The sequence below is a fragment of the Lissotriton vulgaris genome, chromosome 1_1 (assembly GCF_964263255.1).
Source record: "Lissotriton vulgaris chromosome 1_1, aLisVul1.2, whole genome shotgun sequence".
Classification (NCBI taxonomy): Eukaryota; Metazoa; Chordata; class Amphibia; order Caudata; family Salamandridae; genus Lissotriton; species Lissotriton vulgaris.
This window is the reverse complement of record NC_141685.1, coordinates 448020166-448035072: the sequence shown is the minus strand read 5'-3', so window position 1 is coordinate 448035072 and position 14907 is coordinate 448020166. Positions and strand designations below refer to the sequence as shown.

General features: G+C 49.6%; 1 protein-coding gene and 1 pseudogene across 2 annotated transcripts in view; both read right to left on the bottom strand.

Annotated features, from left to right (window-relative positions):
* The window catches only part of ATG4C (autophagy related 4C cysteine peptidase), a 297476-nt gene that overhangs the window by 180811 nt on the left and 101758 nt on the right, over positions 1–14907 (bottom strand). For both annotated transcript variants that reach the window (XM_086953509.1, XM_086953515.1), the window contains exon 3: positions 7002–7085. In XM_086953509.1, the coding sequence (XP_086809635.1) occupies positions 7002–7085 (84 nt within the window). The remainder of the gene's footprint in view (positions 1–7001; positions 7086–14907) is intronic.
* On the bottom strand, positions 508–1060 carry LOC147747330 (serine/arginine-rich splicing factor 2 pseudogene; annotated as a pseudogene).

The window sequence follows — 14907 nt, the reverse complement described above, 5'->3', positions numbered from 1 at the left end:
CACTCACTGTCACTGCACTCACTCTGCACTCACTGTCACTCTGCACTCACTGTCACTTTGCACGCACTCTGCACTCACTGTTTCTGCACGCACTCTGCACTCACTGTCACTCTGCACTCACTGTCACTCTGCACTCACTGTCACTCTGCACTCACTGTCACTCTGCACTCACTGTCACTCTGCACTCACTGTCACTCTGCACTCACTGTCACTCCGCACTCACTGTCACTCCGCACTCACTGTCACTCCGCACTCACTGTCACTCCGCACTTACTGTCACTCACTCTGCACTTACTGTCACTCTGCAGTCACTCTGCACTCACTGTCACTCTGCACTCACTGTCACTCTGCACTCACTGTCACTCCGCACTCACTGTCACTCCGCACTCACTGTCACTCCGCACTCACTGTCACTCCGCACTCACTGTCACTCCGCACTCACTGTCACTCCGCACTCACTGTCACTCTGCACTCACTCTGCACTCTGCACGCACTCTGCACTCACTGTCAGGACTTCGATGTGGAACGAGACCTTGATCGTGTGCGGGATCTTGACTTGGATCGGCTGTAGCGGCTCCTGCTGCGGGATCTGGAGCGACTCCGACTGCGGGACCTCGACCGACGACGCCTCCTGGGACTGAGACTCCTGCGTCCATAACTTCCTCCACTGCCTCCATATCTTCGGGGTGGTGGTCCCCTGCGGCTATGGTGTGAGTCTGGTGGCCTTCCATAATGAGCCATCTGCACCCGAAGTTCGCGCCCATCCAGTACGGCTCCGTCCATGGCGTCCATCGCATCCTCGGCATCACGTTTGTCATGGAATCTTACAAAGGCAAAACCGCGGCTCTCCTTCGTGTATCGGTCGCGGGGGATATAGACGTCGCCTACTCGTCCATACTTCTCGAAAACTCTTCGAAGTGTTTCGGGCGACGTCCTGTAGGTAAGATTGTCCACCTTCAAGGACGTCATGCCTCCTACGTCAGGCGGCGGCCTGCCGTAACTCATCTCCAGGGAACCCGTGAGAGGCGTCGGGCGGAACCTTAACTATTCAGAAGGTGAAAGTCAGCAGGCGTGGGCGCCTACACTGCCAAGAGCTTTGGCCAAAGTTAGTTAAAATAAAAAAATAACCTGAATAAAGTAATTGAGAAGTCAGGCAGGCCGGGGGCGGTACTGCGGGACACCTCTGTGACGTCATTCCCGGGCCGCGCTCTGATTTGCTGCTGGCCCGGGACCTGACGTGCAACCAGGAAGAGGAGCCGGCAGCAGGAAGTGGCGTGAGCATTGCGGCCCCGGGGCTCCCGTGACCAGGAAGGAGCCCTGGATACTGTTTCCCTTTAAGTCCCGGTCCCGAGATGGGGGACCGGGTGAAGACCCGCGGGGCGAAGCGGGCGCACTGAGGAGGCGGGGCTCCCATGTGGAGAGAGAGCCCCGCTGAGCGCTACCACCGCCCGGCCACAGAGAAGCCTTCTGTCTAACAGCGGGCCCCCGTGATGTGGGGAGAGCCTGCAGCTGCGGAGGAAGGGAAGGTGCCTGGAGACCCGGGGAGCGCCCGCCAGACACCGGTGAGTGGAGCCGGGAGGAGAGGGGCTGGTGTGTGTGGAGGGGTCTCTGTGTATGCGTGTAGGTGCGGCGACGGGGGGTGTGCCTGTGTATGCGTGTGTATGCGTGTGTATGTGCGCATGCGTGAGTGCTGTGTATGCGTGTGGCTGTGATGTGCGCATGTGTGAATGTTGAGAGCCTGCAGCTGCGGAGGAAGGGAAGGAGCCTGGAGACCCGGGGAGCGCCCGCCAGACACCGGTGAGTGGAGCCGGGAGGAGAGGGGCTGGTGTGTGTGGAGGGGTCTCTGTGTATGCGTGTAGGTGCGGCAGCGGCGACGGGGGTGTGCCTGTGTATGCGTGTGTATGTGCGCATGCGTGAGTGCTGTGTATGCGTGTGGCTGTGATGTGCGCATGCGTGAATGTTGGTGCGCGTGCAAGCAGCTGAATCCAGCCGGGGAGAAGCGCGTGACAGTTTCTTGTCCGTTATTCCCTCGTGTCAGCTCGCTATAAGTCTCCAGCCTGGACGCATCCTTCGGATGCGATTTCCAGGCGAGACCTAAAAAGGGGGCTTACATAAGACACTGTCTATGCACTGTAACCAACTACCTTATGATAACAAGGAGCTATAACAGCGGATAAAATAATGGAGCTAAATATTTTTTACATATTCTCAATTCATATTGATAAACAATTTCAAATGATGATGTAGAACAAATAATACATAGTAACATATGTATTATATTCTTCTGAGTTTACAAGGAATTGGAAATTGAGGGTATTTCAATGTCCCTCTCTTCTTATGACGCCTACTAAATCTTTCTCATCTTGCACACTCATTTTACATTCCTTAAGGATATCTCACCCGTTTGGGGAAACCATTTCTCATGTCTTGTTTTTATTATTCTGTATTGTGCTCCCTTTCAAATCATGTGAAAGACCCCTCTCTTATCGACTGTCATTAAACCTTAATCTAGGTTTAATTTATTAGCCAGTCATTTTGATGGTACTCCACTGTAACAAAAAATACTGTAATTATTCATTTGTGACCCGCTCTTTTATTGAAATGTTATTCTAATTTCTTTACAGATTAGAAGTCATAGTCTTTACGTGCAATCACTGGCTCTGCAGTGAGAGCTTCAAGATTCGGTGTGCTGGGAGTCAGGTCTGCTCCTTCCTACGAGTTCCTAGAGCAGATATACCGCACCGCACCACTCTTATGTGTCTCTTACGCCTAGCAGGCTTGTGAATTGCTCATATAAGGAAAACATTACTTCTCTTTCTACACAAGTGTGGATCCACGGTTGGCATGCACTTTGGGAAGACTTCCCACGATCACAGCCCAGTATGATAATAAAGCCCAGTGGTCACAAATATAGCATAGGCTTTTTAAAATTTTGGGGATTTTAAATCCTGTTTTAGTGGAATAGCATGCTACTGGACCATGACCACGAGGACTGGGTCTAGTTATATTATGTGGTAGCTCCCCAGCACCACAGAACTTGGGGCAGTGGGGAGCTAAACCATTTTAATAATATCAGATCATTCAATCAATCAAACAATTTATAGAGTGCTCTACCTACCCGCGAGTGTCCCAAGGCGCTGAGGGGGGGGGGCTGCAACCAGTGGTCGAAGAGCCAGGTCTTAAGTAGTCTCCTGAAAGTCTGAGGGTCTTCTGTCTGCCGTAGGTGGAGAGGGAGGGAGTTCCATGTATTGGCGGCGCGGTAGAAGAAGAACCTGCCTCCGGAGGTGGTTCTGTGGATGCGTGGAACGGCGGCCAGGGAGAGGTCGGCGGAGCGGAGTCTCCTGTTGGGTGTGTAGAATGAAAGTCGGTTGTTGAGGTATGCCAGGCCGGTGTTGTGGAGTGCCTTGTGTGCGTGGGTAAGGAGCTTGAAGGTGATTCTTCTGTTGATGGGGAGCCAGTGCAGGTTTCTCAGGTGGGGGGTGATGTGGTCTCGGCGGGGGACGTCGAGGATCAATCAGGCGTGCAGAGGCGTTCTGGATTCGTTGAAGTCTGCTGAGGAGTTTGGCTGGGGCTCTGGCGTAGAGGGCGTTGCTGTAGTCGAGCCTGCTGCTGATGAGGACGTGTGTGATGGTCTTTCGTGTGTCGGTAGGGATCCATCTGTAGATCTTGCGGAGCATGCGGAGGGTGTAGAAGCAGGTTGAGGAGACTGCGTTAATCTGGTTGGTCATGGTGAGTTTCGAGTCGAGGATGACTCCCAGGTTGCGTGCGTGGTTGGTTGGTGTAGGGGCGGTGCCCAGGAAAGTGTGTCACCAGGAGTCGTCCCAAGCTGAGGGGTTGGGTCCGAGGATGAGGATCCCTATCCGCGTTAAGTTTGAGCCGGCTTTCTTCCATCCAGTCGGCGACCGCCTTCATGCCACGGTGGAGGTTGGCTTTGGCGGTACAGGGTTCGTTGGTGAGGGAGAGGATCAGCTGGGTGTCGTCGGCGTAGGAGATAATGTTGAGGTCGTGGAGTCTGGCGATGCGTGCGAGTGGGGCCATGTAGATGTTGAAGAGCGTCGGGCTGAGGGATGATCCCTGGGGGACATCGCAGATCGTCTTGGTGATTCCGGAGTGAAACGGGGGGAGGCAGACTCTTTGGGTTCTGTCGGAGAGGAAGGAGATGATCCAGTCCAGGGCCTTGTCGCGGATCCCTGCGTCGTAGAGGCGTGTGTGTAGTGTGTGATGGCAGACGGTGTCGAAGGCAGCTGAGATGTCCACGAGGATGAGGGCCGCTGTCTCATCGTTGTCTAGCAGGAGTCTGATGTCGTCTGTGGCAGCGATGAGGGCGGTCTCGGTGCTGTGGTTTTTGCGGAAGCCCGACTGGGAGGAGTCGGGGATGTTGTTGTCTTCTAGGTAGCGTGTGAGCTGGGTGTTGACGATCTTTTTAATGACCTTAGCGGGGAACGGAAGAAGGGAGATGGGCCGGAAGGTCTTAAGGTCGCTCGGGTCCAACTTGGGTTTCTTCAGTAGGGGGTTAATCTCGGCGTGTTTCCAGCTCACATGGAAGGTCGCGGCCTTGAATGAGAGGTTGATGATGTTGCACAGTTGGGGAGCGATGGCGCATTCGGCCTTGTTGATGATGTGGTGGGGAAGAGGGTCGGACGGGGCGCCTGAGTGGATGGAGCTCATTGTTTTGCTCGTGTCTTCGGTGGTTACGCTGGTCCAAGCGGTGAGGTGGTCGTGGTCGGTGGGGCCGGGGTGGTGAGGTTGGCGGGGTCTGTCTGAGGATTGAAGCTGTCGTGGATGTCGGTAATCTTGCGGTGGAAGAAGGCATCGAGGGCGTCGCAAAGGGCTTGTGACGGGGGGATGTGTTTGGTGCAGGAGTTGGGGTTGGAGAGTTCCTTCACAATGTTGAAGAGTTCCTTGCTGTTGTGTGCGTTGTTGTCGAGGCGGTTCTTGAAGGCGGCTTTCATGGTGGTCCTGATGAGGTGGTGGTGGTTGCAGATGGAGTTTTTGAGATCTGCGTGGCTGTCGGGTGTTTTCTCCTTGTGCCAGGTGTTTTCCAGTCTCCGACAGGTGCGCTTGGAGGCTAGGAGCTCCGGGGTGAACCAGCTGGCTCTCTGACTGGTATCTCTGTGGGCGTGTTGTCTTGTCGGGGCTAAGGTGTTGGCGCAGTCCTCCATCCAGAGTCTGAGGGTGCGGGCCCCCTCCTCGAGGTCGGTGGGGTTGGTCGGGGGTTGAGTGCGAGGCGTGTTTGCAAAAGTTCCTTGGTGATTTTGCTCTAGTGGCGCCAGGGGTCTGTAGGGTGCGGTGGTGGGAGACGGGTTTCTGGAAGGTAAAGTGGACGCAGCGGGGGTCAGTCCACGTGAGTTTGGTGGCCTGGCTGAAGGAGACGTGGGGACTGGAGGAGAAGATCGCATCGAGCGTGTGGCCGGCGATGTGAGTAGGTGTCGTGACGATCTGTGTCAGTCCAAGGGAGGTGAGGTTGTCGATCAGGGTGGAGTAGTTGCTGTCGTTGTTGTTTTCCAGGTGGTAGTTCAGGTCGCCGAGGAGGATGTAGTCGGTGGAGGTCAGAGCGTGCGTGCTGATGAAGTCGACGATGGGAGTTGCAGAATTGGGGGCGGAGTCCTGGTGGTCTATAGATGAGGGTGCCTCTCAGGGTGTTCTTGGGGTCCGTGTGGATCTGGAAGTGCATGTGTTTGGCGGTGTTGAGGGTGTCGGTGGTGTTGGTAGAGATCCTGATGGTGTCCTTGTGGATGATGGGGATTCCTCCGCCGACGCTGTTGGTACGGTCTCTGCGGGTGATCTTGTATCAGTCGGGGATGGCCACTGCGATGTCTGGGGCGGAGGCTTCGTTCGTCCAGGTCTCGGTCAGGAAGGCGATGTGGAGTCAAGCAGGTCCCAGAGCTCGACGTCGTGTTTGTGTGCGGAGCGGGTGTTGAGCAGGATGCAATGGAGCTGGTTGGGTTCCTTTGCGGCGGGTGTCTCGGTGTCTACGATGCAGGAGAAGCTGCAGTTCCGGCAGGTGAAGGGGCTGTGGGTGCGCTTGGGGGCGGCCTTGTGGCAGCTGGAGGGTCGTCCGAGGTGGAGTGCGGCGATGATGTTGGCATCATATCGGATGCGGGCAGCCTGGATAGTGCGTGGTCCGGTGGTCGTGGCGCTGAACGCGGTCCAGGCGCTCCTCACACCTCATTTTGTTTTGAATTCCCATCTCTTCCCATCTATTCCTTTTTCCTCTCCTGTGGCATCTATTTTTTCCACATTCTTAACCTTCCTGGAATGTTATGCTTTTTTTTTTTAGTATCACATCTCCTTCAATAATGTAATGGTTGTAAAATCATTAGATTATCATGCCGCTTTACATCTGTGTGTCTGGAGTTGAAGGCGGACTGGTAAAAAAAAAGAAATTAAGATAAAAACAAACATTCATGCACATTCTAATAGATTGCTCAATTCAGAAAAGTAATGAGAATCAAGATTATGCACGGGTGGCGTTTTTCATATAAAAAGTAAAGCAATTGATGCTTTTGAGACAAAAGAAAATCATCGGCAATATTGCAAAGAATATAGGTTACAATTTTTAGCCAGAGAACAGAGGATGTGTCTCTCCTTTTTTTTTAAATTTGCTTCAACAATGCAGGCCTGTGAGGGATGATAATTCTCCCCGCAAATGATTTTCCTATTAACACCAAGGGGCTGCTGCATTCAAAGGGCTGTCTTATTTCATATCTGAAGTGGCTCGTCTTTGTATCTACAAAGTAATGAGGCATTCTGCATAAACAAGTCTGACATAAAAACACGCTGCTGTTCTGCATAAGGTAGTATTTCATTGCGATTGTAAAGTTATCTTTTTATTTAGTATCAATATGTTGCGTCTACGCAAGGATTATTTGACAACCAGTTGTTAAATCCTTTATGGTATTTGTGCAAGACTAATAAAACTCGGATGTTCACACAATTCACAGATGCACTGTTGTCAACTCTCAGAACTCCCACGCATAATTACCAATACTTAAACTTACCTTCGTTTTTGAAATGGTAACATTTTCCGAGCAAGAAGACAGGAGAATTTCTACTAAAATATGTCTTTGTTTTTAGCACCCAACCTAAAAGAAATAAAATTAATGAAGCTAGATTTAGGAACAAAATGCGAGAAAGTAGTATGTATTACGAATATTCATTGCTTCATGTATCATGCACTACATCGAAAACTGTGTCGCAAAAGAAAGTATTTGCCGAAATTGGTTTTGAAACACTTACAAAGTCAATTCATGTTTACGACTGTGCACGGCAACTTACATCTGTAGGGTGAACTGATATAATGAACAGTCATGGAAAATAAATGACAACAAATGTGAATTGTCTACACCCTACATATTACACATTCAAGGCTTTAAAAAGTGTGAAAACATAACATTAATTCAGAACAATGTCAGTTTCATGCCTCGACCTGTATCCCCTATCTCAGGCAGTAAGAAGGCTGTTACTTCCCACTTTATTTTTCACAAGCCTGTTCCTGTGCACTTTCACCAATATGCATAAAGCACACGTTTTAACCACACAAACTTTTTTCAACATTCGTTTGTTCCGTTCCTCTGTTGTCAACTTCCCCGGCATGTCTTATAATTAAAGGTAATCCTTTTCCCACTTGCAATTGTACTTCCTTTTAATGTATGCTACCCTGTGTGCCTGTACACATGCAGCAAACATAATGGCCTTGTTCTCAGCACAGCCAAGAAACACAATCTTCCTTCTGGCACTGTTGAACAAGAGCTTGATTTACATAAACCTCTTGTATTCACAGTCAATGCAATTTGGCCTACTCCCTAGGTTTGTATTCCAAACAGATACATGATTAGGACACCCATATCTATATCTAACAAAGCAGGTGGTGTGGTGATGTGTGTTCACCATTGCCAGAAGGAGCAGAGAGAAGTCCAAAGCAAGGCATTACAAGAGTCCTTGAAGCCAGCTGTACACGGTTGTATCCAGAAGGCTTGAGTTGACCGGATTCTGATGTGTTGTCCACAATAATAGGCCCACTTTATGGCAGTATCTGAAATTACCATCTACTTTCCCAGCCGTACAAGCAGAATGAAATGGTTTATAATGTCATAGGCTGCAGAGGGATGTCTCTAGCTCTTCTTCCAGGGGACCTACGAGTCGTTGAAGCTACGCCTCTCATAATCGGTAGCCCGACAACACACAAATGCATCTAGATGGTAGAGCAGGTCCAGTACACCTGCAAGGACACGGGGCGCACATTTGACCACCATGAGCTGCAGGGATGGATCAGGACACTAACCGGGAGCGTCTACTCCCCTAAGGATGAGGACCGTTGCCCCATTACTCTCAGAGTAGCGGAAAAGGGAAAAATGTAATGATAATTTTGTTGCTGCAGGGCTGGGTTAGGGTGAGGTCGGGCTGGTTGTACAGGGAGGAGGAGCGTTTAATGAACTTTAGTGCGCATGACGGTTTGGCCGGCACAGCCTGGTGAGGAAAATGCACAGGCTCCTTGTCCCCGTCTGAGCATTGCAGCATTGTGATTGGCTTTGGGGAGCCTATGTGCTTCCTGCTTCTTCGGGACTCTGAGTGAGGACGAGAAGAAATGCGGAGATGACGAGGAGAGGTGGCGGAAAAGGCAAGTGTTTTTTAAAGATAATTTTTCAAACTCCCCCCGCCCCCTCCCGTTCCCTCCAATCCGCCACTGACACTAACACACATTTTAAGTGAGTTCTTGTTTTGTTATCCCATGCTGTAAACTGCGCATCGTAGTATAACCATTCTAATAAGCATATGGTCTTTCTGCAGCACATCTAAGTGAGGATCTTAGAAAGTACTAAGGTCAGCTCTTGCTGGCGATACATGTATCAGTTTTGCCAAGGTCTTCTCACATTCTTCCCAAGAGAAGAGACCGGCACCGGCTCATCAGTGCCAATCTGTAAATGTCAATTGTATCAGTCCTTTCACTTCCATTTACTGCCACTGATAAAACCTGTAGAAATGAAGCACCAAAATTAATTAATTTTAGAGTGTCTTGCTCCAACTGATAGAGAGGGAAGCTGAATAGGCAATAGCCTTGCTTACTGCGAATACTCACTGGATATTTCTACATTAAATGCATTAGATCTCCATTTACTATCCAGAGTGTTTTTGTTTACAAATGTTTGAGTTTTCAGTTTCTGTCACTAATGAAAAGTATTACACAATTGGGGTGCTTCACCTTAAAATACCAGCTCCCTCTACATCTTGCATGTTTTTACCAGACAGGAACCTGGGTTGTGCGGACAGTTTTACTCACTGAGAGGATGACTGTTGTTCACAAATGTACCCTGCTCATTGATGGCTCCCCCAGATTTCATGTCTATCACCAATCTAGCTGCTTGCATTCCTGTTATTCTATATTCTTCTTTACTACTTCTTCCTGGTATATCATGCTGAAGGGAGGGGAGTGGCCACACGGTCAAGGATGGAACGAGAATCACTTTCACCCACAAAGTCGTGACCACTGCCTAGAAGTAGAAAATAATCTCACAAATTGTCAAGAGGAGGTTACAAGGGCAGCATGTGTGAGATGAGGCAATGAAAGGTGCATCTCAGAAAAGTGTATCACACTAAATAGATGTTGCGGACATCTTGTACAGCGAGCATCGCCAGCAGCAAAGCCTGAAGGTACCACCATGAACACAGTGCTGATACCAGGGAATATAGTCAAGGACAAGAAACCTAGCAACTAGGAGCAAACAGAGAAGGTGCTGGGCCCAAACCACATAGCTGACCTGCACAGTTTGCCAAAAACATCAGCTAGAGCTTACTACAGGAGGGCAATATAAACTATTTTGTAAGGGAGCTCAAGGCAGAGAAAGCGGTTAGAGTGAACAAGTATTGACAATAGGTCTCACCTTTTGACCTACAGACTTTGACAGTGCAAACAAAAAAAAGGAAATAAGAAAAGGAAAAAGATGCAATGACATAAACGTGCATACAATTCATGAATTTGCGGTGGGCCTGCATTCCACATGCGCACGCATGTGACTACCGAATGGCACAGGAGCTATTTTTATTTACTGTTCGAAGATGTATGGGGCCACTTGATATGGCAAATTAAAAAAAAACTTTTACTATGAAAAAAATAGTAGCTGCCGGGCCCTCCATAAAAATGGGAAAAGAAAACACATTTTAAGGGCCGCAAAGGGTGGGGTCCATTGGAAGAAAAGGTGGGGAGCTAGTGGGAACAAGCAAAAGGAAGTCGGTGGGAGGTGCAACAGATGTACATGAGTGCAAAGAGGGAGACTTTAAAAAAAAAAGCTGAGGTGAGGGGGAAGCAATGGACCGGTTGGGGGAGGAGTGAGATGCACAGAGGGCATTGGGGTAATTGGTAGGGAGCAGAATAGGGGGGGAGACTAGGAAACACATGAACTCTCAGAGTGCTGATTTTCTTTTTTTTTTTTTTTAAAGTGAACCTCTGAAAGTAAGCATTGGAAGGACATCCAATTATAAGGGGAGGGAAAAAAACACAAAGAGGAAGGAAAGCCATTAAATAAGATCCAAACAAATGAGAATGATAATAGAGCCAAACAGTAAGAAGCAATGGGCTGGCTCGAATCACACTGTCTATAAGTGAGACCTAAAAAGGAGCAAATAAGGCGATACCCATAGAGACAGGCAAGTCCCATCTACTACCACTCATGAAATTGCAAAAGTAAAGATCAAAGATGTGGGAGAAATAGGAAAACTGAGTACCCAAACATGTTCTGATCTTTGTTACGATCCAGAAAGGGCAAGCCCTAAAACAAGGCTGCAAATTAATGGGTGAAGTGAAACAGAAGCTGATGCCGAACCAGCCAAAAGAAAAGGATTGCCCTCCAAGACCCGAAACCGGACACAGATCTTGTCAGAGACTCGGTTATGCTAACCGAATAAATATGATAGACAAGCAGAGGATACACACTAAAACAAGCATTAGAAATGCAATCGGGCTCGGATTTATTTGAGTTTGAGCTAATGGCATTGTAAATGGCAATGTATTGTTGCTATGTGTTATGGAGTGTGTTCATGTGGTGTGTACTGCCAGTGATTTCATTGGGAGTGTGAGAATATTGCACCGTTACTGCCTGTGTTGTCCTTCTTGTGAGTGGGAGAAGCTGGCACCTCTACTGCCTGTGGTCTCCTTGTGAGTGTAACAAGCTTGCACTGCTGCTGCCTGTGATGTCGTTCTTGTGAGTGTGAGAAGCTTGTTGCATTGAGCATCTCTGTGCTGTGCCTGTTCTTTATAAGGAACTCTTGCTCTGTTGCTGCTACTGCCTTGGCACAGTACCTGCTGTGAGTGTGTGAGGGAATTTTGCACCGCTGCTGCTTGTGATGTCCTTCTTGTGAGTGGGAGAAGCTTGCACCTCAGCTGCCTGTGGTATCCTTGTGAGTGTAACAAGCGTGCACAGCACTCAACAGCACTCTGCCCTCAACAGCAATCTGCCCTCAACAGCACACAGCACTCTGCCCTCAACAGCACTCTGCCCTCAACAGCACTCTGCCCTCAACAGCACTCTGCCCTCAACAGCACTCTGCCCTCAACAGCACTCTGCACTCAACAGCATTCTGCACTCAACAGCACTCTGCACTCAACAGCACTCTGCACTCAACAGCATTCTGCACTCAACAGCATTCTGCACTCTGCACACAACAGCATTCTGCACTCTGCACACAACAGCATTCTGCACTCTGCACACAACAGCATTCTGCACTCTGCACACAACAGCATTCTGCACTCTGCACACAACAGCATTCTACACTCTGCACTCAACAGCACTCTGCACTCAACAGCACTCTGCACTCAACAGCACTCTGCACTCAACAGCACTCTGCACTCAACAGCACTCTGCACTCAACAGCACTCTGCACTCAACAGCATTCTGCACTCAACAGCATTCTGCACTCAACAGCATTCTGCACTCAACAGCACTCTGCACTCAACAGCACTCTGCACTCAACAGCACTCTGCACTCAACAGCACTCTGCACTCAACAGCACTCTGCACTCAACAGCATTCTGCACTCAACAGCATTCTGCACTCAACAGCATTCTGCACTCAACAGCATTCTGCACTCAACAGCATTCTGCACTCAACAGCATTCTGCACTCAACAGCATTCTGCACTCAACAGCATTCTGCACTCTGCACTCAACAGCATTCTGCACTCTGCACTCAACAGCATTCTGCACTCAACAGCATTCTGCACTCTGCACTCAACAGCATTCTGCACTCAACAGCATTCTGCACTCAACAGCATTCTGCACTCAACAGCATTCTGCACTCAACAGCATTCTGCACTCAACAGCATTCTGCACTCAACAGCATTCTGCACTCTGCACTCAACAGCATTCTGCACTCAACAGCATTCTGCACTCTGCACTCAACAGCATTCTGCACTCAACAGCATTCTGCACTCTGCACTCAACAGCATTCTGCACTCAACAGCATTCTGCACTCAACAGCATTCTGCACTCAACAGCATTCTGCACTCAACAGCATTCTGCACTCAACAGCATTCTGCACTCTGCACTCAACAGCACTCTGCACTCAACAGCACTCTGCCCTCAACAGCATTCTGCACTCTGCACTCAACAGCATTCTGCACTCAACAGCATTCTGCACTCTGCACTCAACAGCACTCTGCACTCAACAGCACTCTGCCCTCAACAGCATTCTGCACTCTGCACTCAACAGCATTCTGCACTCAACAGCATTCTGCACTCAACAGCACTCTGCACTCAACAGCATTCTGCACTCAACAGCATTCTGCACTCAACAGCATTCTGCACTCAACAGCATTCTGCACTCAACAGCATTCTGCACTCAACAGCATTCTGCACTCAACAGCATTCTGCACTCTGCACTCAACAGCACTCTGCACTCAACAGCACTCTGCACTCAACAGCACTCTGCACTCAACAGCACTCTGCACTCAACAGCACTCTGCACTCAACAGCACTCTGCACTCAACAGCACTCTGCACTCAACAGCACTCTGCACTCAACAGCACTCTGCACTCAACAGCATTCTGCACTCAACAGCATTCTGCACTCAACAGCATTCTGCACTCAACAGCATTCTGCACTCAACAGCATTCTGCACTCTGCACTCAACAGCATTCTGCACTCTGCACACAACAGCATTCTACACTCTGCACTCAACAGCATTCTGCACTCAACAGCATTCTGCACTCAACAGCATTCTGCACTCAACAGCATTCTGCACTCAACAGCATTCTGCACTCAACAGCATTCTGCACTCTGCACTCAACAGCACTCTGCACTCAACAGCACTCTGCACTCAACAGCACTCTGCACTCAACAGCACTCTGCACTCAACAGCACTCTGCACTCAACAGCACTCTGCACTCAACAGCACTCTGCACTCAACAGCACTCTGCACTCAACAGCATTCTGCACTCAACAGCATTCTGCACTCTGCACTCAACAGCATTCTGCACTCTGCACTCAACAGCATTCTGCACTCTGCACACAACAGCATTCTACACTCTGCACTCAACAGCACTCTGCACTCAACAGCACTCTGCACTCAACAGCATTCTGCACTCAACAGCATTCTGCACTCAACAGCATTCTACACTCAACAGCATTCTGCACTCAACAGCATTCTGCACTCAACAGCATTCTGCACTCAACAGCATTCTGCACTCAACAGCATTCTGCACTCTGCACTCAACAGCACTCTGCACTCAACAGCACTCTGCACTCAACAGCACTCTGCACTCAACAGCACTCTGCACTCAACAGCACTCTGCACTCAACAGCACTCTGCACTCAACAGCACTCTGCACTCAACAGCACTCTGCACTCAACAGCACTCTGCACTCAACAGCACTCTGCACTCAACAGCACTCTGCACTCAACAGCACTCTGCACTCAACAGCACTCTGCACTCAACAGCACTCTGCACTCAACAGCACTCTGCCCTCAACAACATTCTGCCCTCAACAGCATTCTGCCCTCAACAGCATTCTGCCCTCAACAGCATTCTGCACTCTGCACTCAACAGCACTCTGCCCTCAACAGCATTCTGCACTCAACAGCACTCTGCACTCAACAGCACTCTGCACTCAACAGCACTCTGCACTCAACAGCACTCTGCACTCAACAGCATTCTGCACTCTGCACACAACAGCATTCTACACTCTGCACTCAACAGCACTCTGCACTCAACAGCACTCTGCACTCAACAGCATTCTGCACTCAACAGCATTCTGCACTCAACAGCATTCTGCACTCAACAGCATTCTACACTCAACAGCATTCTGCACTCAACAGCATTCTGCACTCAACAGCATTCTGCACTCAACAGCATTCTGCACTCAACAGCATTCTGCACTCTGCACTCAACAGCACTCTGCACTCAACAGCACTCTGCACTCAACAGCACTCTGCACTCAACAGCACTCTGCACTCAACAGCACTCTGCACTCAACAGCACTCTGCACTCAACAGCACTCTGCACTCAACAGCACTCTGCACTCAACAGCACTCTGCCCTCAACAACATTCTGCCCTCAACAGCATTCTGCCCTCAACAGCATTCTGCACTCTGCACTCAACAGCACTCTGCCCTCAACAGCATTCTGCACTCAACAGCACTCTGCACTCAACAGCACTCTGCACTCAACAGCACTCTGCACTCAACAGCACTCTGCACTCAACAGCACTCTGCACTCAACAGCACTCTGCACTCAACAGCACTCTGCACACAACAGCACTCTGCACACAACAGCATTCTGCACTCTGCACTCAACAGCACTCTGCCCTCAACAGCATTCTGCACTCAACAACACTCTGCACTCAACAGCATTCTGCACTCAACAGCATTCTGCACTCAACAGCATTCTGCACTCAACAGCATTCTGCACTCTGCACAC